This window comes from Triplophysa dalaica, chromosome 18 (genome assembly GCF_015846415.1).
Source record: "Triplophysa dalaica isolate WHDGS20190420 chromosome 18, ASM1584641v1, whole genome shotgun sequence".
Taxonomy (NCBI): Eukaryota; Metazoa; Chordata; class Actinopteri; order Cypriniformes; family Nemacheilidae; genus Triplophysa; species Triplophysa dalaica.
This window is the reverse complement of record NC_079559.1, coordinates 3,968,779-3,993,974: the sequence shown is the minus strand read 5'-3', so window position 1 is coordinate 3,993,974 and position 25,196 is coordinate 3,968,779. Positions and strand designations below refer to the sequence as shown.

Here is a 25,196-nt window from a genome sequence, read left to right as displayed (position 1 = left end):
CTTAAAAGATAACTCTCTGATCACATAAAGACATAAATGGAACTATTGTTCTTTCTTTCTAAAAAGTCTAAACATATGCACTATTCTTATGGCTGATGCAGTGGGTTCCAAACTTATTTTAAGAAAAAGGACATAATTTATATTTGCAAACTTTGCGTTCATTGTCTCTATAGGCTTGAAGTGCTGGCTCTCTTTGCCATGAACCTTCTAGAGTCCCAAAACAGTTTATTTATTTCTCACCAAAGTGCAGAATCTCTCGGGCGGGTTCCCACATGTGATATCAGGAGGCTCCACTCGAATCTGCATATACTCCTTCATGGACATAGGTTTGGGTTGGCAAGCGTAGTACTCCCATGTTGGTCCATCATCTGTGCTAACCAGCGACTTACAGATATCGTACTGGCCCAGAGTCAGAATAATGCACTGTAAGAGCAGGATCACCTGTGAGAGCATGACACTGGATGGGTCCATGGGTGTGAGAGAAAGGCAAGAGGTGCCACAGCTATTAGCAATATCAGCATGGAAATGATTCAGATTGCGAAATCCATTGCCGTGTCAGTTTCTTCGAAAAAGGCAAATTCAGATCTTCGATATAAAAATTCTGTATGATTTTTGTGTGGTTCTCAAATCTTCTGCTGCATCTTTAAATTCAATGTTCACTTTTTGTAGGTGACAGTAACTTGAACTTTTTCAGGGCTGAATGTCACTTCAGAGGTGTGAAATAGACGTTGGGGTTTTTGCGCAAGATGATGCCTGGTGTCAGAGTCCAGTCCAAGATGCATGTGTGAATACAGAACGAGCTGTTTCATTTCAGACATTTAGCCTAGAGAAATAGAAAAGAATCAAAATTTATACACCCACGATTGGATGAACTTTTAAAACATTGCTCCGTGCGCGCTGAGCACTTATTTGCGTCCTTCTAACTTCCCACCTCGAGTTATTACAATAGACATTTAATATGTTTTTGCCTTTATCGATAGTTAAATTAAGGTTCAGGTCATAAGGGACTGTGCTTCAAAAGATACACAACTATATGTCTAATAACGTAAAATGAAATGTGCGCAAAAGGCTAAAAGCGGTAAAGCGCATTTTCCGTTAATTTCATTGACAAATTTTTTTGCACCTTACCATAAATCACCCTAAGGTCTGCGTAAAAGAATGATATAAAACAACGGGACAAACAGAACTGAATCAAAATCTCTCGAAAACACAAAAGTTTAGATCTAAGTACTTTTCCAAACCACAAAATAATAGAAAACGAGCATACAAGCGGATCAATCATAAAGTCTAAAAATGATGATGCTCGTGACTGAAACGCATACAGAGTTGTCGGCATGTTCCATGACAAAAAAATCATAATAATAGTAACAACAGTATTTACAGTGAAAAAGTAACACACTTGCGTAAACTCACCCTGCGGTCCAGAAAGATCAGCACCTTTACTGTTCCCAGATTAATTTCTCCTCTGAAAACTCTTTCTCGGTCAGACACATCTCTTAAGATAGATGACAAGAGATGCCAACGTTACTCCTCTCTGTCTAATGATCACAGTGAACGCGTTCCCATCCGTGCTTCCCTCGGCTGCCGCGTAGTTTGTTGGAAAGCATTCTAGATAAATGCCCTAGATCCAGATCGCTCCGAAGCAAACCCACACATTGCCTAATAAACACTCAAAGTTTGCGATTCTGTTCCTGCCTTCACTGATCTCTCTGTCCTTCATAATGCTCTCCCTCCCATCTTTACCTCTCCTGACTATCTTATACCTGCCCCGGTCCAGCTCCATTCACTGTGCCTTATCTAGCAATCTATTTTGCGCACGCTTACTATCTGTGCATGTATCTTAATATCCCATTATCCCTTTCCTCTTGTAAATACTGAAGGGTCCGAAATGATTTTGGCTACTCCGAACTGCCTGCGTTGACTGGTAGAAGTAATGTGAAACATAAGTTTATCTACGGACTCGGAGAGCAGAACCGTCCCACAAGCAGAACAGGCAGCCCGCCCTGCTTAAAGGGACAGATCAGAGCCAGAAGATGCAGAAGGCAGAGATTTCTTTTCCAGGCTGTTCGATGTTTCTGTCAAGAAATAACTTACATTATTTATTTATTTTATTTCCACCACAATATATATGTTTTCAAAATTTCATATTTGAAAATAATATATCAAATATTATATTGGAAATAGCTGTAGTATCGCAACAATAGTTTTTGTTTACTTGTACGCTTTTTTTTGTATTTGTGACAAAACGTTATTTTTCACAGAATCAAAGAAGCTTTTTGAATAGTGCACACGTGTTTCGGATAATGGAGCTGTCCAGGGTACCCGAGGACGCGCACACTACTTTCCATAAGCTCAAATAATTACATATATATATAGTTAATATGTCATTTGTGTTATACAATTACGATAATTACTATTATTACAATATTTAGACACACGTTGTATTATTATACAATATGTATTACATCGATTCAAAACGACGACTGAAATAAAAGAGCAATCGTCGCTTGCCTCCTGAAAACTACGAATACCGTCATCCCGTCAGAGTCGATGACGTCATCGCGCGTCGTCGTGTGCAGTGCGAGCGGCAGCAATGGCGGATGTTATGAATGTCGGCGTGAATCTGGAAGCTTTCTCGCAGGCGATTAACGCCATCCAGGCTCTTCGATCGAGCGTCACCAGGGTGTTTGATTCTCTTAAGGATGGGATGAAGAATAAGGAAACCCTTGAGGGGCGGGAAAAAGTCTTTATGAGTGATTTTCAAGATAATTTGCAGTCAGTCAATCGCGATTTAAAGTAAGTCAGTTGCCGATGCAATGAAACCCCTTCATAAAATGTTACAGTTTACGTAAAACAGTCGTTTCCCAAATATCACGATTATTATCGTTGTTAAAATGTGTGTGACAACATGTGACTGGTTGTATATAATGTATCAGGTCATCCCGTATTTAACAGTTACTTTAATTTAAGATTTTACACCGGTAACAATAATGTGCATGAGGTTCTTTGACTGGCTGTGGTTGCCATGGTGAGCTTGCAAGCGATGACTGGTTTCTTATATAATATTAATTTCATAAGCAATCCAGTTCAGTCGGTGATGTTCTGCTGGACTTTGTAGTCCTTACCACATCAACAGAACCTATGGGTGATGCACACGTGAATCAGCATCCAGGACCAGAAACTGTCACTGTTATAATAGTTTGAAACACGTATGCATGAGTAAACTGGGATGTTCATTGTGCAGTATTAATGTGTGTGTGCTTCTCTAAGTAACATACATCATTGAACAATGAACCTTAAAGCATTTCTCTTGGTTTCTACAGTGAACTGGAGCGTCTCAGCACTTTGGTCGGTAGGCCGTCAGAAAGCCATCCCTTACACAACAGCGGGCTGCTCAGTCTAGACCCAGTACAGGACAAAACCCCTCTGTACAGCCAACTGCTCCAGGCATACAAATGGTCCAATAAAGTAAGTTTACCCTGTTTAAAAGACTATATTTAACCCACAGGTGAACAAGTGGAATAGAATACAATTGCTGTGAACATGTTAAATGGGCATTATAGACAATTTAAACAGACCATTCATCAGTCCAGAAAATCAATACGGATTGACATTTTAAAGGGTCACCTTCATAATGTTAGGGATTGTTATTGATGACGCTTGTTTGGTTTGTAAACACAGAGTTTGGTTTTTGCGGATCAAGCATAATGGTGTCCTTTATGTGGGAAATTTGTGTAGATGTCTGATGGTTAACTAGACGATAGAAAGTTCTTGAATTGCGTCTGCCATAACACATGATGTATGTAGTTGACAGTTTGTGAATCACTTAGCAAGGACTATTGTTAAGCTGTTGTCAGTTTTGTTATTAAATTATGTATATTTCAGGGCTGCAAGTTACCTTCAGCTTGTGAGAAATTAACTTGCAAAACCTGGCCTATATTTATTCGCATTTGACCTGTGTACATTCAGATTTCTGCTATATATTTTTTTCCTGTCTGTGTTTTTAAGAGCTGTTCTTTAGTGGCTTCTCAGTGTTTCATCATTTTGACATGTGATATCTTACAGCTGTATCTATAATTGATCGTGACTGACAGCTTTCTTGACGTCCAATAGCTTGACATTAGATTAGTGTGATAGTTCACCCAAAAATGAAAATTCTGTCTTCATTTACATATATTTCTATGTTCTGCTAAACACAAAGGAAGTTATTTGGAAGAACCAAACCGATATCATCCCCCTTTGACTCCTATAGTATTTATTTTCGCTACTATGGCAGTAAATGGGGGATGAGTTCTGTTTGGTTACTGACTTCAGAGTGAGTAAATGATGAGAGATTCTGAATTTTTATTTTGGGGGTGAACTATCCCTCAATTTTTGGTTGTTTAGTTTGTGGAAAACATGACTTATTCTATATTTTTGCTTTTGTTTCCTCTGTGTTTAACAATTAGTTTTATGACAACTGTAGGACTTTTGCCTTTGTCTCTTTAAAATGTGGCCAACGAACTATTCATAAATTCCAGATTAACATGAATCATTCTTCACTATCATGGACATCAGACTTAATGGAGTCAGGGAATCATTGTACTAGTGTAAACCAACACCATGACTCCTAATAACGCTGTTAGTCTATTATCAAGAGGAAGCAGGTCTACATTTTGATGATCTAATTCTCAACTCTGTAGCCCATCAGAGGCATTCTACCCTGTGATTAGCTTCAATGAATGCAATGTGAGATGTTCCAAAAGTAGAAACGTACCAAAAGTTGTCTTGCTTGCTTGTCCAGAAAACAAAGTTGCGTTACTGTCAATGTAATCTGTTATATTTGCTTTTGTTCCAAAAAAGGCAGTGAAAGTGATTTCTCTTTGGCCCGGGTAAACACAAGGTCTGTGAGCAAAAAATTTCGATAGAAAGCACGCGGCGTCTCGGCCCGAAGAGCTCGCACTTGAGATTCAATAGATGTGGGTGTTCTCACGGCAGAACCAACATTTGCTCAATATCCATTACAGCTGAGTGCTTTGACTTCTTTTGATCTTGAGTAGGTCTTCTGTCCTAAGTGTTATTGAACAAGATTTGCTATTCTTACTGTAAATGCAATTTCACTGGACGTCTGCGCTCTGTTCTCGCGCTCTTTGATGCTTTGGCCTCAAGTGATGCGTGTGGCATTAGGATCGGATTAGGTTCATGTTTTCGATGGGAAACAGCCTCTTTACTCTGTGTTTGGAGTATCTGTGATTCAATTCCTAATTTGTTTTATTATGAGATATTGCGATTAGGTCTCGGATGGTTTGAATAATAGGTTATTATAGGGTGAAGACTGTTTTGCGGTGCTATTTCACTTGTTCAGTATTCTTGCATGAATTGCTTGATGTGACAGGCTTTTTTTGTACTGATGTGGAATGACTGGGTGAAAGTGCTCGATCAATAGCAGCTTCTGATCCGTTGGTCTCTCCACGCTCTGCATAATGGTAGGTGGACACAGGTCTTTTTCCTCCAACAAAACTAAATCTTTTCAGCTTTGCTGTTGCATAGAAAGGATTTCATCTGTGGCAGCAGCTCTTGAAACATCAATTTTTCGGTTGTCTTTATTCGAAAAAAGCTCCAATGTATCAAACTCTTTTTTGGGGTCACGCAGGATTTTAATCTTTTTTGAATTTGTTTTCAATATAGTGGCCGTGCATTTCTATTAATTTTTTCAAAGCATTTATCCAGACACCTGAACACCCTTTTTTGTTGACTTATTCTGGTTCGTTGTAAAGACAATATAAAAACTTTTGGACTGAGACTGTATATTTATGGGAATAGTGTGGATTTTATTTTATTGATTGGGATTTGATTGGATCGTGCATTTAGAAGACATGATAGGCTGCGATATTACTGTTTCATTTTGTTTCGCTTCATCCATACAATATTGCTCGCATCAACAAAATGGTTTAGGTTGATTAAAGATATGTGCCATTTTTTGGAAGCTGAAATACTTTTCCTATATTTAGAGACTACTATATGTGTATATATATATATGTACAGCTATATGCATCCATTGTTGTCTCAACCATTGTTGTCAGCTTGATGTCGTCTTTGATCATTCCAAACTTAATTTTCTTCCCCACTTTCTTCTCCAAATGTTTTAATTCTGTTGTTCTCATTAGTTCCGGTCCGAATCCGATACTGTGGCAGAGCGAGTTCACAAGCTTTATCCCATTACGTGTGTTCAGCCAGCTGTTTTCCCACACTCCGATGGGAAGAGCATTAGAGCAGGATTAGGTGCGTCTCGGATGGATGGTGTTGAGGCGGACATGGGCGTAAGGCCAAACCAAGCTTCTCTTTCAGAATGTTGATGCTTCCACACTGTCTGCCTCGGACAGCACCCCTACCCCACTGTAAACCCGATCAATACTAACGTTTCCGACATGCAAATGACCTCAGAATAATGCACAGGGTGCTTTTAGTGGGGCTGTTTTGGCCATTGTCTCCTTGGAGTCTGTATCTCAGTCTGGAACTGACTCATCCACCTGTTGTGCTTCAGAAATCTTTTGGTATTTAAAGTTGGATGGACTTTAGTTTTTTGATTTGACCATTATGTTATTAAGAATAAAAAAGAAACAGATTTAATTGACACGATGAGTTTCACAGTCTCACCTTTTAAAAAAAAAAAGAAACGTCTTTTATATCGTAGAATGTAGTACAAATGTAATCTTTTCAGGAACGACAGCCTGTTAAGGTGGTTCGATTGGATTCAAGAGTGAATAAAAAAACATTTCATTAAATTGAAACGTGCTTCGCCTTTGGCTACTAGCTGTCATTCATCGTCATTATTTCCTGATGTTTTTGGTCTCGGAAATCTCAAGGTCCACTCCGTCCCGAGGCTTCAATTTTATTAAATGGGAATTCTTCTTGCATAGCGGTACTTAGATTCTGAGAAAACAGCAGGAAAATCCCTAGATGCCCTAAAGCTAGAAATAATGAGCAGTTCACATGTACAACAAAACGCTGATAACGGTCAACAATTGGCTCATTATAAAATTCGCTTGCCTGAGATTTTGAAACCGTCAGGTTTTTTACGATGTTGATATCATAACAAACAGACATTGTAAGCCATCAAAAAACCATGGTGTACATGTTGTATGGTTATTACGATTCATTCATCAAAGGATTATACATTTGAACATTTTCAATTTAGGAGTCTGCTAACCAGTTTAATTGTAGCATGGCAGCATGAATATTGCAAGAAATACATATTTCACTGTAGAAGTACGTGCTTCTGTATTTACAATACCATAGGCTTTTCCTGATCTTTATTGAATCATTTGAGAGTCTCTGTATCATTAAGCAGACATTGTTGTATTTAACACGGGTGGCTGTGGACTGTCAGTAGAGGTGTCAGGCGAACAGAGACGTTTAAGCACCTGCTTATCTTTGTACCATCACACACTGAAGACATCAAGCTGTTATTGTGTCAGCTATAATTGCCAGAGCTCTGCTAGGGCCAGCAAACCTTGGACTGCCAGGAACAGATGAATTATGGGACAGATGAATTAAGGGACAGTCCAGAATCAGATTTACTATCATAAAGCGTGGGAAAAAAGGAATTAAGTATTTATTATCGTGTGGTCCATGAAATCTAATTACTATAAAAGTGCTATTTCTTATGTCATTTTAAGGACAAAAAAAGCAAGGAATAGTTATAGAGTGCAAAAAGGTGTATAGTATCAGTTAATCATGCAGTTAATCTAGAAACGAAATCTAAAACGAATCTAAAAATACAGCTTCTGACTGATTTCCCGCAGCCTTTTTAATTAAAAATGGACTGTGGATGGTGACGTCACTGCACGCGAGAAATTAAGCAAGTGCAAAAACAAATATGTCATCCACTTTAGCAAGCTTTTACATTACATATTCTATCTAACATCTCTTTTTATGTATTATGATATAAAATAGAGAAAAGAGGGCTGTGAAAAAACATGAGGGCTGACTATTTCAATTGTATAACAATGTTATGTTACGAATGTAATTTATCACAAAAGAAAAACACGAATATTAAAAAGGCAAGACAGAATTTTTCTGTCCTGTTAAGGGCAAAGTCTCAGGAAGCACCTTGAGATTTCCAGGACCACATCAGACAATAAGTGATGATGATAAGTGACAACTTGTAACCAGGGGCTGAATATGTTTCCTTTCAATAACGTGCAACCATCACAAGCGAACATATTCTGTCATTGACGAAAACTTTAGACACGGGTTTGGATTGCGTGCAGCTCAGATGCAAGGTGACTTTGCCATCGGCACTCTTCTATTTCTCCACTTAACAAACCAGCTTGCACACCTGGACGAGTAATGAGATCAAAAGATTAAGAAGCAGAAATAAGTCCCACTCGTGTGAAATTGCTAAGTTTGTAATTTGCTTATACATCACAGAAGAATCTCCCCGTCTTAGATATAGACTTTCACATAAGCAATCTCCTCATTATACCTACTTTGATCTAATCACTGACTACTAAGAAATCATCGTAATGCACAGAGCGAATCCAAATCACTTTCATACAGTCAAACCAGCGGGGACCTCCACACTCTTGATCAGGTTTGAGGACACAGTTATACAGGTACAGAACAGTATCCGCTTTACACATTCAGAGGCCGTATGTTATCGTATCAGTCGTTTAGATTGCGCTAGGGTCAGGCTCCAGCACGGGATCCAAGTCATAAGTCAATCCCTTGTTGTAGAGTTTACATTATGGATATTTCTATAATCACCCCAGCCTACAACTTTTTCTGTTTCCAGTTTTTTTTTGCCCTCGAACTAATCAAAAGAGTGTCGTGAATGTTTCAAAGGCTAATGGCTTTCACACTCGACACTGTCCTGAAACCGTACAGCTGGTTAGGCGCTTTAATCATGTCTTGAACGAGGCTGTCACAGGAAACAAATGGCAGACCTCAAACCCGGAGCCCACAATAAGATCAGAGAGCAACAAACTTGCCACCACAACATTTTTCAGCCCCGCGGTTAATGATGGAGCATGTGTCCGGCAATTTCTGTGCCAGGGAGGACTAATAGCCTGGTCAGTCTTAAAGATCAGCGTGGCGCGAAGGGACGATAAAGGGTGGACGAGAACGAGAAACAGCTAAGAGGGGCGGAAAAAAGCAGCGACCTTTTGAAAATGCACTGCTCAGAGAAAAATGTTTGATGTTGTAACTTTAGCAAGCTTCGATTCCTTATTAGTTCCAAGAGAAAGGAGTGTGGAGTTGAAAGAATAGCGGTCTGTGGTTGCCTCAGCCTGGTAATTCCTCATTAAAAGAGCAAAGGACGTCCTACAGCCTTTTATAGTTTTATCGCTGTTATTTTCAGTACAGGAGCGTTTTCATTTAGAAATAGTTTATGTATGAGATGTGGATGATGTTGTCATGTTGTTCTTTTGTTTTACTCTGTTAAGCTTCTGAATGATGATTAAATTAGATAAACAATGATGATAATGAAGGGTTTAACTTTAGCCTGGTTAAGATGTCATCTAAATTACTTGCTGTAGATGCAGTGTACTCGAAATCGATTAATCGCGATGAATCAATTCCAATTTCAATGTTTATAAATGTGTTTATATAATATATGCATGTATATTTTATGTGTTAATACACAAACATAAACATACACAGCATACACCGATATAATATAAAGGCACAAACAAATTTTGGGAGGAGAGCGATTAATCACAATTAATCGATTTGACAGCCTTACTATAAATTGTGTTAGATTTAAATTAAAATGAGAAATGTAAACATAATTAATCAAAAACCTTTAGTCTGTCTAGTTTTGTTACAACATAGTTTTGATGTCTTGTTTCTGTGTGGTTTGAGTATTGATAAAGGTTGCAGTTGTTGGCTTGTAATCCTTTAACAAGCATTTGCCCATTTTAATGAATACAATACTTACATTTACATTTAGTCATTTAGCAGACGCTTTTATCCAAAGCGAATTACAGGTGGGGTAGGCAATGGAAGCAATTGGGACAGCATAAGTACAACAAAAGCATAAGACGTTTTACTTTGATTTGGAAAGCGCCCGTCTCGCCGCCGGAAGCAGGTTTTGGATCTTATTAAAACTGTTTTGATGTGGCGTACCTCTGTCTCCGTATTCAATCACTCCCTGTAGAAACTAGTTTGAATCCAAATGGGTTCCTTGCTGGGAATATGTCTGATCTCATTTGCGTTACCCATAACCCTGATTTATGAGAAGCAGGCACAGAAAATACCCTCGACCTCTTGACCCCTGGCTGATATTTAAAAATTAATTAACCCCCTGACTGCAGCATCGCTGCCTCCTCATCCCTTCACGCCAATCTCGCTGTCCTCCTCCCACTTTCCATGTCTCCGTTGTCTCTCTCTTCGCGTGGGGATTAATATCTTAATTATCACTTGTGACTAAATTGTTTTTAATGAGACCATAGATTATGTGTATGGATGGATGGCATTTATGTCATGTGTTTGGTCGACGCTGTACTTCTTTATGTTTACTGGTTTCTTGTTCAAGTCACAGGAAAAAGCTTCTTGTCATTTGTGGAGCAAATGTGCAGAAGGTTTCAATGTGTATTTTTCTGAGCTCCCCAAAGATCTGTTTTGATTTGATGCTTTTATCCAAGCTTGCATGTAGTGGATTGTTTGGAAAGACATGTCCCATGTGCATCTTTGGGTGGCATCTGACAGCTCAAAACTCTGGCATTGATGTCTGAAAGAGCCATATTCGATTTGGGAGCTCCAGTGGAAGGAAAGATTTCACTAAGTTATGATGATGTTTGTCTTCTTTCAGTCCGTTTGTATCATGTCTTTCAGCTCTTTTGTGTGAACTATTCCTTTATGCCCAAATTAGTTATGTTGCCTGTCAAAAGTAGATTACTATTTCACAAGTAAATTAGGAATTTGAATAGTTTCCATTGTGCTGTAACCACACAAATACAAATCAATGTACAATTTCTCAGTTTGTTTTATTGTAGCCTACAGTGTCTCTCAAATGCAAAATTGATTGGAACAAACTTAGCCAATTTCTCCTCAAGGAAAAGTTTTTGGGGGATTTCTGGGTAAAACAGCACTTTAAACAGGCATTTCATCATTCGTGGGGGCAGAGAATTTCATCCAGAGTATGATCAAAGAGAGTTGTTGTACTTGTATTTAATATTCATGACGTGATTTGGCTGTTCTATGCTCTGCAAAGCCCCTTTGAAAAGATATTGGATTTGATTGAGGGTGTGCAATTAGTTGCATGCCATAATGCAGGAATGCTAGTACTGCATTTCTGCTTATACCACGTGCAGCGGTCGGACCTTTGCCGGGGGTTGTGACTAGGAGGTGAGACTAGAAGTATCTTGTTTAGAAATGTTTGTTGACACATCAGGTCTATATGCATCATCATTTGTTCATAGTGTCTTATAATTTTTTTTTCTTTTTTTATAATACATACAATAGTATGATATTCAATTCTATCCATAATTGACCTATTTGTGTCATTCTTAGTTATCGATTGTCCTCCATTAAAGGTCCAGCATATGAAATATAGCGGCTCTCTCCTCCCTCCCTTTCGAAGAAATTTGGTGGCTGGCACAGGATTAAGATGTCATCATTTCGTTTCTTTGGCGAAGGAAATAACATTAATAAACACGCTCTGTAGAGCAGTTTGTCTGTTTAGGGCTACTGTGGAAACTACATGGCGAATTCCATGCAAGGGGGTCCGCGGTGTATGTAGAAATAGCTCATTCTAAGGTAATAAAAATATAATGATTTATTATGCAAGATCTTTATATACCTCTGAAGACACAGTTATGTTTGTTATATAGCATTTCTGTCAAAAGATCTTTCAAAAAAAATTCACATTGCACCTTTAAAGATTTAACCATGAATAGCTACTGTAGGTATCACATTGTTTTAAATAATTGAATACTGTAGATTACAAAAATAACCCTTATAATACATTATATACTGTACATGAAGACTTTTACTATAGCAATCTATGTGTGTTTGTGTGAGTGTGGTCAATCCTACAGACCCATCTTGAGGACCGTGTAGCAGCATCGGTCTGTTTATGGCACCGGTAATGCGCTATATCACGATGCAATGGCTTTTCTGCACTTCCATAATTGTGTCTGGTTCCAGTAAAAGAGGCTGTCTTGTTTCGTTCCATTTGACGGAGACATTGATTGTGTGTGCATGTCCCGTGCTTCCTCTCCCGAGTCAGATCGTGATCCCGCGCTTTAATCTTCAACTGCCCCGATGAGATGACGCTCTCAGCTGCCTGACAGCATTCTGGGCAATGTCCATCTTGTCCTATGTGTCTCTCTCTCTAACACCCCCGTCTTCTGCTTTCCTGCTCGTCTTTTGTCCCCTGACACTTTCTTTTCACCATATTCTCTGCCTACGGTCTACCCAAAGCATCATGTTGTAGCCATGCTCGGATGTTACTTGATTGTTCTGTGATAACCAGAAATGGTCTGGGTTGTAAAAAAAAGGCATTGTATGACAGAATAGAATCGTCATGAATTATAGTGAAGTTTGAAGAATATTAAAAGGTACTCTAGTGCTGTTTGCTTTAGACTGCTAGTATTTAAGAAACACTAATCAAACTGAACAAAAGCAACGGTGATTGTTAATTTTTCAAATACATCGAATTGCACAAGTCACTTGACATTCAACGGCACCTGAGCCGTCTTGACTGCATCCAGCGAGTGAGTTTTCCTTATCTTATTATCTAGGCCTTTTTATTTATTAGCAAGCACTTCTTTACACAGCTGGAGCGCATCTTCACAGCACTAACGCTACGCTCACACAGGATCTGGCCCTTACCAAGCAGGCTCATTAGCTACGAAGCGGAGCTTCGGTTAATTAAAATAATTCCCTGTTAACACAGCTGCTTTGGTCAGCCAAATTAAACAGGGGGTGTGCTCCTCCGTCTGCTTCTCTCTCGGCAAACGTCGCACCGCTGCTTCCGAACATGCCTAATTAGCTCAATAGGAGGAATATTTTAATAGCATTTAATGAGACACGGGTCCGTACGAGCTCTAATTTAAGAGCCCACCGCACGTGGGAGAGCATGCCGATGAATTCTGAAGCGAAGAAAGTGGGCCTGATGGGTTACGATCTGCCTCGCTCACTAGCAGCGTGTTGCTAGCGGCACCCACGGACTATTGATTTGCTTGGAAATTCCCAGCAAGCCGGCTACCCTGGGCAGATGCGTTTGAGACGCTACTTTGTAGTTTGACAAGCTGCGTATAAAAGTAGATCATTTATTTTCGTTCGTTTTTGAATACTAGATTCTGATTGGTCAGTCATGACTCGTGATGTCGTTTACGCTACATTTGTTTTGTTGTTTTGCCCAGATGTTGGTGAGATGTGTTGCGATATCGAGTACTTGGCTTCCATAGTTTTGTCACATCCGTCAGCTTTCTTGACGGGAGTGACATAGTTACACCTGTGCATTCTGGGTAGTGGACACCTTTCCCATGATTTCGTCACTTGAGCAGTAAAGCCATTGACAGGCTACTGCTGTACAGAAACATCAAAGCGAAAGATTTGCTCGATGTGGGAAGTGGGCATGAGTGGAGGAGGAAGAGACGACAAAACATGATGGAGCCATATAGGCAAGCAACTGTGCTTTATCCCAGATGAACAGATTGTTGACGAGGTTAGAACTGTGCGTTGGGTAAACATTAGAGAAAAGTCCAATTAGCCTATTATGATTTATTTAACATTTTCAGCTGCTCTTTGTAAAGCCACGCAAGAGTTTTCTCAGCGCTTGTTCTGCATTGTTTCTAATTCAATTTGTGCAGGATTTGTAATTCAACGTGAGATATTTTTAAATGGCAATAGCAGTCTAAAATTGGACATGTCGTCCAAAACTGTGCTGAATAGATCCGTAACGAACAGATTGTGATGCGTACAGATTTTCTGGCACTTAATGAGTATATAATAATTCTATTATGATTGTTGAAATTCTATAAATAATTGCTACTATAACCACATGCTCGTTCTCCAAAACCCACCTTTCAAGAGTGATAAAAACAGTCCCAGCAGACCAGATTGAATGAATGATTGACAGACAGAGTGCTTTTCTGTTTGGCCAGTTTTCAGGCTCATTTTATGTTGTTTACAAAGTTTAGGAACAGCGTGTTTCATTGATAAACTACTATTGCACCTTTCAGTCTTTATAAACAAATACTTATATGACCATTATAGTATTTCAAATGTTGAAATATTTACAAACGTATGAATATATTTGTTTTGATCCACTCACTTTTTAATCGGTATCCTTTTTGTAAACCCATTTTATATTGTTTCAAATAGTTTGCTATTATTATTTTCAATAGTATCATTTATTTATTATCCAGTATGTTCTGTCTCAAATTCTATACAAGCATTCATTGTGTTTTATGTTTATTTTTATTGTCTTAATTTGCTATTCTATCTTCTTAATATGATGAGAATAAATTCATCAAAACATCAATTGTTTTGATTGTGGCCCAAAATATTTACAAACATTTAATAAAGTGAATGAATGCACATGCACAGTGAAATTGAATTGCTAAATACATTTTTTATTGGTATGTAATGTGAAACAAATAATCACAGCAGATCTAGTACATTCAGTGTTGTTTTTGCCACCATAGCTACAATACCATGCTGGCCTGGCCTCCAGTCTTCTAAACCAACAGTCACTCAAACGATCAGCCAATCAGATGGGGACATCTGCCAAGAGAAGACCCAAAGTCCAGCCCAGCACTCTTGTCCTCCCCACACAGTGAGTATCGCTTCATATTTCCTCTAGGGGTTTCTGATGCATTCATGGCAATACATTGTTTACATTCCATGTTTACATTGATACTGTACTTTTACTTGTATTGGTGTCAACTGCATCATGACCTTCAGAACTTTGTGACTGAATATTTGCATTTACAGTTATGAATTTGGAAGGTGATTTCATTCAAAGTCCCTTAAAGTGCACTCAATGTATATTTTTCATCTGTATGTTTGTTCACTGGAAATCCAACCCATGCTTTGGTGATAAACACACATCTAATCCTGCTTGTTAATGCAAAGTCCTGTCAAAAATCTGGAATTTAAATTAAATTTAAAGATGGAAATAAACATTTGGAATCAGAAATCAAGTAATATAAATACAAATGTTATACTAAATTCGACCTCGCTTAAAAGAAGCATTTTCAGGAACTTTTGGGCCCTACTGCGCATGCAAGTTGAAAGAAGCACAATACAAGCAACATTCATGAAGACTGAGGTCCCACACATCTGTTTTTTGTGGACCCTCAAGCATGAAGTCAGAGGTGACCATTGATTCATTCTTCTCTGCCGGTCTGTCAGGTTACGGAGACAGAGTAGAATAGCTCATTGTCTGGCGTGGTCTCACCGAGGTCGTAGATCGTAGGCTTTAATAAGAAAGGAGCGAGAGCGAGATTTGGAGAACGGCGAGGAGAGCACGGACTCAGGAGGGAAGATGAAAGACGAATGGAATGAAATAAGTATGGATGGTGAATGGAACAGATGAGAGCGGAGCCCAGGTGGTCTGTCTTCCTATGAAAAGCCCTGTGATGGGATAGCACTCCTGTGTTTCTCCTTGCAAATGGGCTCTTTTTAATCTTATTCTATTGCGACGTTTTTATGTTTTTCCAAGGCTCTTCAAAGTGATTGTTCATTTATTTCAAGTTGCAGTGGTCTCCTTTGCTATGGGTACTTGTAGCGCAATGTTCTGTCCGAGGTTGAAGGACAAGAAGAAAGCACAAACATGTGCCACATAAAATGTCCTGGATGTATATACGGCTAGTGTCCCGTAATCATTCCTTATTCATCATACACATGTATACTGTGGGGTATTGTCCGTATTCATAATATTTATTAGTTCTTATTTATTTGTATTAATTAATCTAACTACTAGATTTACAAAGCATCTCATTTATCTTGTACTTCTGATTATAGTTAATATAGTTAATTTTCTCATAACTTTAATGTTTACTTTAAAGATTTGTATAAGGTCAATTTAGACAAATGAAATTATGGGTATTGAAAGTAACATCTTGGATAAAGTTCATAATCTGTTTATTATTTAAAAGGAATTTAAATTCACCTGTGCATTTGCTAAATTTTTTGTTCTTATGGAGTACACTATGCGACACTATGGCTTTCCTGATTTTGCCAAGTGAGAGATGCTCTTGGGTCAACGTCATTGTTGATCCTGGGACGACGTTGCAATCGACCAATCCGATTTGAGGGATACATTACAGTTCATGTAAAGTTTGACCAGTATGCTGGCTTCTACACCTTTCCTATTTAGGGCTGTCAAACGATTAATCACAACCAGAATAAAAGTTTGATTACATTATATATGTCTGTGTACTGTGTGTATTAATTTTGTATTTATAAACACGTACACATGCATGCATATATTTAAGAAAAATATAATATATAAAAAATGATACCATGGTCTGTTTGAATCCTGGATTCTGATTGGCTGGAAGGTGTTCATTAAAAGCCTTTAACGGGTAGCTCCAGTCAGTTTGATTACATTTAAAATTAACTGACAAAATAACCCTAATAACCTATATGATCTAAAATCATACTGTAAACATCAATAAAAGCTTTAACTTGGCAAATAACCATGTTCTAAGCGGGATATCCTTTAATGCACGGCTAGCCGTGATTATTCCCTACATTAACAATTTTATATATATATATACTTTAAATTATCTGTGAATATAAATACCTACATGTAAATATTTCCTAAATATGTATACATGTATGTGAATTTGTTTGTGTTTATACATTTCAAAATTAATATGCACAGTACACATACATAGTTTATGTAAACACAAACGTTTTTTCCCTCTGATTTAAGGGATGAATTGTGGTTTGGGCTTGAGATATATTTTTACCTTAAAAACATCTCACTTGGCAAATCAGTTCGAGCCACATACTATACAATATCCTACACTGTACTTTGTGGAGCAGGTTGTCTCTATTGGTTTTTCAAAATGCCACCTATATACCCCTTAACCTGGAGTTCCCACATAATGTCGGTACAAGAAATAGCGCCTTCCACAAATGTCAGACTACTTCCTGCAATGGCATTTTGCCAGTTCTCGGTTGTCTTGAGTAAAGTGAAGTTAGGTGCTTCTGATAAATCTGCTTCGAGCGTCTTGTGCCATCAGTCTGCAATGCATTGTGGATCTTTAATGGCTGTGATGTTTCTCGGATGGGAGAGGATGTCGAACCGGGCAAGGTCAACAGAGACCGGTGGCTCCTCTGTCAAACGTCAGTGTCCTGATGAATTTGCCGTTTCTAAAAAGAGAGGCGCATGAATTATGCAGCGCAACCTTCATGCAAGTTTGCTTTTATGTTCCTTTTTCTTTGATAGCGTTCTCATCTGGACCGACCATGGAAAAGAATGCCGTCCAGAAGCTTCTAAATGCATTTTAAATGTTTACCATGTAAATAAATCATAATGTGATAAATAATTACAGTGATAATTGGCCCAGATTTGATGCCCTAAGTAACATGTAAGCAAACGGATGCCCGGTCGTAGCGATAAATATTTTATAGCGATAAGATGAAACAAATAGCAGCCTGAAGAACCTTCAAAATAATCGAATGACGGAAACAAGACGTTCTATCGATCCATTTTTTACCATCAGTCTGATGTAATCATTCAGATGTAGATATTAATGAACCAGCGTGAGTTTGGTTGTAGTGCAGAGATGCACAAAATGATTCATGTGTTTTAAACGGCATATTAAACTGCTGTGATAATTGAGGCCCAGAGGAGACTCTCAGTGATCGCTGTTTTCATCCTCTGCATTCATCACAATATTAATCCTGTAAACAGAATTACACAGCATTTAGTCATATAATCTGACTGAAAGTGATTGCGCTCTGCTTGATCCCTCTCCCACCTGCTATGCAGACAGCCGTTACGCAACATGATGTGAGAAATACATCTGGATCTTTGTTCTGTAATCGAGCCTTTTTGTAAATCAGATTATGTCAGGGCTTTGTTTAGAGCTTTTCCTGCGTAGGAACTGCCTGTGGAACTCCAAGGTCATGGGTTTGATTCATCATTGTAAAGCACTGTAAGGCACTTTGGATGTACAGTAAGCTTTTAGTAACTGTGGGTTTACTTTAGTTGTGTCTGTAACTGTAATTTTTGGACTTAAAGGTGCGCTTCCCTGTGATGCCAATTTTCAAACTTTAGTTAGTGTGTAATGTTGCTGTTAGAGCAGAAACAATATCTGCAAAATGATAAAGCTCAAAGTTCAATGCCAAGCGAGATATTGTCTTTAACAGAATTAGCTTTTCAAGGACTACAGAGAACGGCTGGAAACGACAACAGCCCTTTACTTCCTGGGTAAATGATGTCACTATTCCTGGTTTTTGAAAAACCTCCCCCTAAAGGAATACGCCAAAAAAGGGCGAGGCCTTCCTTAGAGAAGAGGAAGAGCCGCTGGAGAAGTGTTTGGTTATCAGAGATTGTAAACATTTGACTGAGCTGAGCGCTTAAAGGCGGAGTAGGCAGTCCTGTCCAGAAACGTTTTTTGTCACGTTGGACCAATGACTGCATTGATACGTGATACTGCATTGATCTCTAACAAAGATAGACGTTAGCACATGCACTATCAGAGCTCTGTTACATTTCGATTGACCCGTGAAGAATTGAATTTGTTGCCATTGTTACTGTTTATTGCTGAAAGCCAAAGCTTATGAATACACGTGCACTGAGAGGGGCATCGACCAATCACAACAGCCTGAGAAGTGGAAGCTCGTTGATATGGTATAGGTGCGACCTCTTCATACACATGCTCTAAGCGGTGAACAAATCACGACAGACCGGGTCAGCTTTATCAATCAGCGTTTTCGGAAGGAGGGATTTTGTAGAGACCGGAAGAAATCCAGTCATTTTGTTAGAAGAGGGACAGAGGTGAACAATAGACTTGAAATATGTGATATATAAAGCGTTTTTGGAAATGAGAAACATGAACATCCATTGTTAAACCCCCAAAAGCCTTAAAAACAGCAAAAGTATGCCCCTTTTAAAATTAGATTTATGCACTGATCCCTACCTGAATTTAGGAAGAGCTTTCCTATTGATCACTGTTCCGCTATTGACTCCAAGAAATCAATAGTTGACCGTTTTTTATTAATGTCCATAGAGTTGACATGCACATTCAAAGAAAAAAAATGTTCCTATGTAACAGTATACACACGGACGGTCGTGATGCTGGTCACTGCTGACAGCTCAAGGTGACCTGCTGATACGATCGTGGTGACTGTCATCTGTTACGCTAAAGATGGAGTTTCTCTTGCATCGGAATCTTCTGAAAGCTCTTCTGGAATCAATGTTGAGTGCTGTTGTCATTTCACTGCTGCCTGCTCCCATCAGCGAGATGGGTTAGGACCGCATCACTACGTTCTCCGAATGTGACCTGCTGGTTTTTCTAAAAAGCATTTACCCAATGTGTTATTTACATGTGTGACTTATTATTTTACATATTGCTGCTGTACTTGTAACCTTGTATCTCCATATTTTGTGATTTCTTTTTTGCCCTAAATCATAAGGTACCCTTTTGTTTACAAATATCTAACCAATAAAAAGTATTAAAAATTCCTTGTCAGCTTTGTCAACATAATCATTAAAAAGCACAGTGTTTTCAAATCCTTGAAAAAAGCTAATTAGAGTAGGTTTTTAGAACATGGATTGCCAAATTTGACCCCAAAAGCGCGTTTTTTTAAGTAGAGCTTTGCTTTTCTTAATAATAATTATACATATTTTTTTATTATATTTTGGTTAAGATGTATGATTAACAGGCATATCATGTTATATCATTAAAACTATTTAAAGCCACTATCCTTTCAATCCCTATCACCGTTTAAAAGCAAACTGCATGTTATTTTATTAACTTAATTTTAGATGTCAAAAAATCACAAAATTCCAGCTCAAATTAAAATGCTGACTATTTCTGCGTTTATTATTTATTTAAAAAAATTGCAGCATTAATCGAATGACTAATTGACTACCACATACAATACAAATATTAAATACTATTATAATAATTTTAAATGTATTGTAGTATCAGAAGTATACAAAGAGTAGTCAAGTTAATTCTCCAGATTGAAGTAAGAGCAGGTCCGTATGGGTCTTGCTCCTGTACTGCATTGCAGCAACCATAGACAGCAAAGCATTATGAAAATTTCGGTCATCGCTGATCCCTGATTAGAGGAAAGCCAATGTTGGTGTATCAGTATTCATCTCACTCTCACATGCAGTCACAAGAAAGGGCTATTTGATCACTTTGTCTCATCCATCATGCTGGGGAGCAATGTTACCTCGTTACATCAAGATGAACAAAGTACACGCACCTCCTTTTCAGCGGTCCTCCGACACCAGCTTCCCATCATTCCCCTGGGTCTCTATAGATGCCCTTTTTTTGTGGCCGCTTTGTTTTTGTGTGTGTGCGTGCGTGTGAGTGTAATCCATTGAAACCGTTTCATCACCCGGATGATAATCTGATGCATTAACATTCAATTCACACTACTGAGCGGATTTTTAAACTGTGGTGCAGAACCTGCATGTCCAATGAGCATTCATTAACTTTGCATTTAGATTACAAGGTTGACAGGCAAAAAATAAATGCTTGAAAAAGCAACGAGACTTGAGCGTGTCAGAACGTCACATTATACAGATTTGTACATTCTCATCATTAAATATCAATCACTCGTGTCTTTCAAGGAGGTAAATATATATTTTTTGTGTAAATTAGGGCAGATTTTTAAAGGAGGTATATAAATGATAAGGAATAACAGTGTACCAAAATGTGACCAGTCCCAAGCACCACCTTTTCTCTATTGTTAGTTGCTTGGTTATTTTGATCCTTTTGTACTATGAATTGTGGTCAATCTCCCAAAAATATTTTGTTGATGTTTTCTAAAAATGTACTGTTAATTGACGGGCATTTGTATGCAACGATGATGCGGTTATCACAATGCCAGAGGAATTTCCTTAGATTCCTTGACCTCTCACTCTCATCCTGTTCTTGTGTAAAGGGGCAGATGGGAGGGAGGCAATTAAAAACCTGTTCAGAGAGAAAGCCTGGGGCAGAGCTATAGGGAGTCAATTTCACAAGGAGCTATAAACATAAGGCAGGTTTCAAGTGTGTACTTCTGTGTGGAAGAAAAATATATAATTTTAGTTGTTTCTAATTACTTTGACAAACTATTTGAATTTAAACTAAGTTTTTTTTTGTTGGTTTAACAAATCAAGACCCCTTGTATTTAGTATAAGAGAAATATCTAAAAACCCGTAGACCAGTAATATATCATGAGTATATGCAGAATTATGAGTTTAACATATTTATTTTGTTATACTGTATCTGTTTTTCTGTTTAAGTTTAAGCCAAGCAAAATCAAAATGTTCACCCAGATTGAAATCACTGTATACATTTGTTCATTGACTTTGCTTTAGTCACAATCCGAGTTTTATGTGATTCCACAGATGATGAGTTAGTTTGCATTGAGATTAGTTAGTTTTCACTCCAGAGATTATGAATTATGACGCATTGATAAAGTACAACATGTCTTGTCTTGTGACAGGCCAACACACCGCTGTGGTGCCGATGGAGATGTAATTGCTAACCCCCTATGGTTACATCCATTCTTATGCCAATAGCCTACCTATGCCAAAAGTTAAGATAATATTGTGGCTGATATGTATGTGATTGGCTAGAAATTAGTTTTTTGTTTGTGTGGAGTTCAGTGATGGCAATAATTATCACTCGATTAATATAGAAATTCATTGTTGTTTTGATATCCCACTTGATGGGCAAATATAAAGGGTTAAAGTGAGTAAATTTTTACTTTCTTGTTTTTATCTTTAATAACTACAGTATGTACAATAAAATCTAAAACTTTTACTGATTTATATTATTACTCAAAATACTTGAGCAAATCTAAGAACAATAGATTTTCAATGATACTAACAAAATACACTACAAGATTTTGCTCAGATTTTGCACATTTTCAGCCTTGACTTGTTGCAGAAAGTATGTGCCAGTCTGCAGATTGGATCAGCGAATGCCTCATATTACGTGATAATCTGGACCGAACATCGGACCCGATCAAGGCCATGGATACGATTTTTTCAAAGATTCTCAGGAGGGTATAATTGGGGTAAAATCTATCCGAGAACCCTGTTATCTGATCCAGTCATTAGTGTGTTTCTTTCTAAAACTTTCAAAAAGTCTGCAAGGGTATGATATCAAGTAAAAAAAATACAGTTCAGATTGTAAAAGTCTTGTAGTGTATTCCAGCCATAGAGTATGAATGGTAAAACGTGTTTTTAAGAAGAACTGTGGAATAAAAAGTTATATCAATTTCTTCTTACTTTGGAAAAGTATATAAGTACAGATACTTGATAATGTACAAATACTTCACAACTGTCCACTCAATTTAAATCATTTAACATCATTTTTTAAGCGTTTTAGGATATTTGAAGGTGGAATTTGTGTTTATAGTATTTGACGAGTCATTCAAGTAATAAATGCAAATGTACTTTTAAGTGGTGCTTGCTAAGGCATGCATCAACATTTATATTTCTCTTTCTTATGCCGGGGCTTCAGCACAAGATAATCAGCCAAATTCTTCCCTTCTGACAAATTATATCTAGTCCTGTTCCACCTTAAATGCTTTTAGGTGAGGCTGCTTGAGCAATTTCTCAACGATAAATATATTTTTTAAGATCACATACAACGTTATACAGTCACCTAAAGGATTATTAGGAACACCTGTTAAATTTCTCATTAATGCAATTATGGTGGTGGTGTAATGGTTGGGATGTTTTCTTGGCACACTTTAGGCTCCTTAGTGCCAATTGGGCATCGTTTAAATGCCACGGCCTACCTGAGCATTGTTTCCGACCATTTCCATCCCTTTATGATCACCATGTACCCATCCTCTGATGGTTACTTCCAGTAGGATAATGCACCATGTCACAAAGCTCGAATCATTTCAAATTGGTTTCTTGAACATGACAATGAGTTCACTGTACTAAAATGGCCCCCACAGTCATCAGTTCTCAAGAACCGCAAATATAATAAATATAGCCTACAGTGAAATAATAAACTGTATTCTGAAATCTCGAGAGAATTTGAGAGATTTCCTTTGTTAACAGTCAGGAATCTGTTTGAAAATCTGTTGGTGTGCTGTCTTAATCACATCACGGCGCACCACACATTATAGGAGCAAAACAATTAAATGTAGGATTTTTTTCTCATGTTAGTGGTCTCTCACCGTTTTTATAACTCTTATAAGATAAAAATTGGGTGTGGGCCCAGCATAAGACACAATCTATTTGCACAGGCACATTTTTCTGAAAATGTAAAACAGACTTTGTAGAGTCATGATATCCAGAATTTATACTAAAATCTTAATAAGCCTACATTGAGATAATACTGATCTTGTTATAGTTATGTTCTTGTTCTATTCAATAGATGTAATTTAAGGTAGAACTTTAGTGGAGCCACAAGGGAAATAGTGAACAAACAGTGAGATGTTGAACAATTTCTCTTTGCATTTGATGTTTCACAACTTCTTCCTGGTGGAACATTCTTTCTAACTCTGTCCGGTCAACCACATCTCTCACAACATTCAAAAAACTACTTAAAACCCAACTTTTCTGTGAATACCGGACAAATAAATAAAAAAACACTTTCTCTCAACAGATAGTGGTCTAGCTTTAGTTGAAACCAGTTACTTTGTATTGGCATCTAATGTATTATGGCTCCTGTATGACATAGCGCTTGTTGCTCCCTAACTCTTTGTAAGTTGCTTTGGATAAAATCATCTGCTAAATTACTAAATGTAAATGCTAATGTTTCCATCTGGGAAGAGAGAAGGCACAAAATCACTTCATAAGAACTATACCAGTCCCGTTCGACGTATAGCAACAACTTTAATTGTGTCAATCTTTACAGCTCCATTGTCCCTGTTTGCACCTGTATATGGTTTACTCGACTTGTCCGCGACAACAAGCTTTCATAAAAAAAGAATGGCTCCGTTGGTCCAATAACTTTCAAATGACTTTTAAACAAATCCTTCTGCCAGCCGCCCACCATCAGTTCTTTAATGAATTATTTTCCTCCTCTGTGTGCGGGGGCTGGTCCCCGAAGTCTATTGATAGCTGATGGCAACGGAGATTTTCATTAAACCCTTATTAGCATTGACCCTACAATACATGTTGGGCGACTCTTCTTGGGGTCTGTTCTGCTGACTCGAGGGATGGCTGAAGGCTTTCGGCTCTCTGAGTTCAGTTTATTGATGTCTAACGAGGATGTTGAGCAGCGCTGGCAGGGTTTTAAGTATTCAGTATTCATTTTCTTCTGAAACATTGAAGGTTACGTTAGATATGTGCAGTGGAACCTTGATGTTGAGGGTAGACGTAAATCAATGCGTTAAGGCTTTATGTTTAGAGCTGTGGTTTTATGTTTAGAACTATGGACTAATTTTGGTTTTAGCCCGGTTTAATTCTAAAAACATTATCTCTTAAAAACAAACCTTATACTCTTTGTAGTTTAATTTAGTTTGTCTACTAACAACAGGGAATGTAATTCAGTCAATTATCTTAAAGTTTTTTTCCCTGAATGTTGTTTAGGAATAGGAAGATATTTCCATCACATCTTAAAAGCAAATATCGTTTAATAGCATTCTTTGCTGGGAAATCACATTTTAAACATTTTGGAAATCTACTATTGTACCTAAAATACACACAGTTACGATGTATTGAGACACACAACCACGGAAAAAAAACATTGTATAGTTTAAAAATGTTGAAGGGCAAAACAATGAACCACTACATAAGGTATTTGAAAGGTATAAAATAAATTCATAAAAAATTCTGTTGTATTAGTTTGTTGTGAAATCAAACACTGGAACAAAACAATTACAAAAATAATGATGCATTACACGTCTTGCTGTTTTTTCTCTTTTTCTTTTTGGCAGAATTATGGTTCTGAAATGCTTAGTAAAAATGTACTGTAAACCATCTGTAAGGTACTGGGTGGTGCTCTATTTCTGTGTGTGTGTTGTGTGTAAACCATTAAAATGCAGGGAGAGAAATGGTCAAGATCGATGTTTAATGTAGTTGACTCAAACGTGACCACCTGCTGACACGGACC

General features: G+C 37.9%; 2 protein-coding genes across 2 annotated transcripts in view; one reads left to right on the top strand and one right to left on the bottom strand.

Annotated features, from left to right (window-relative positions):
* The window catches only part of ntng2a (netrin g2a), a 51,550-nt gene extending 49,581 nt beyond the window's left edge, over positions 1-1,969 (bottom strand). The window contains exons 1-2 of the mRNA XM_056773069.1: positions 1,414-1,969; positions 241-823 (exon numbers count right to left, since the gene is read on the bottom strand). Of these exons, the coding sequence (XP_056629047.1) occupies positions 241-471 (231 nt within the window). The 5' untranslated portion in view covers positions 472-823; positions 1,414-1,969. The remainder of the gene's footprint in view (positions 1-240; positions 824-1,413) is intronic.
* Positions 1,970-2,585: 616 nt separating this feature from the next.
* med27 (mediator complex subunit 27) overlaps positions 2,586-25,196 on the top strand; it is a 39,471-nt gene continuing 16,860 nt past the window's right edge. The window contains exons 1-3 of the mRNA XM_056772288.1: positions 2,586-2,796; positions 3,324-3,468; positions 14,637-14,767. Of these exons, the coding sequence (XP_056628266.1) occupies positions 2,594-2,796; positions 3,324-3,468; positions 14,637-14,767 (479 nt within the window). The 5' untranslated portion in view covers positions 2,586-2,593. The remainder of the gene's footprint in view (positions 2,797-3,323; positions 3,469-14,636; positions 14,768-25,196) is intronic.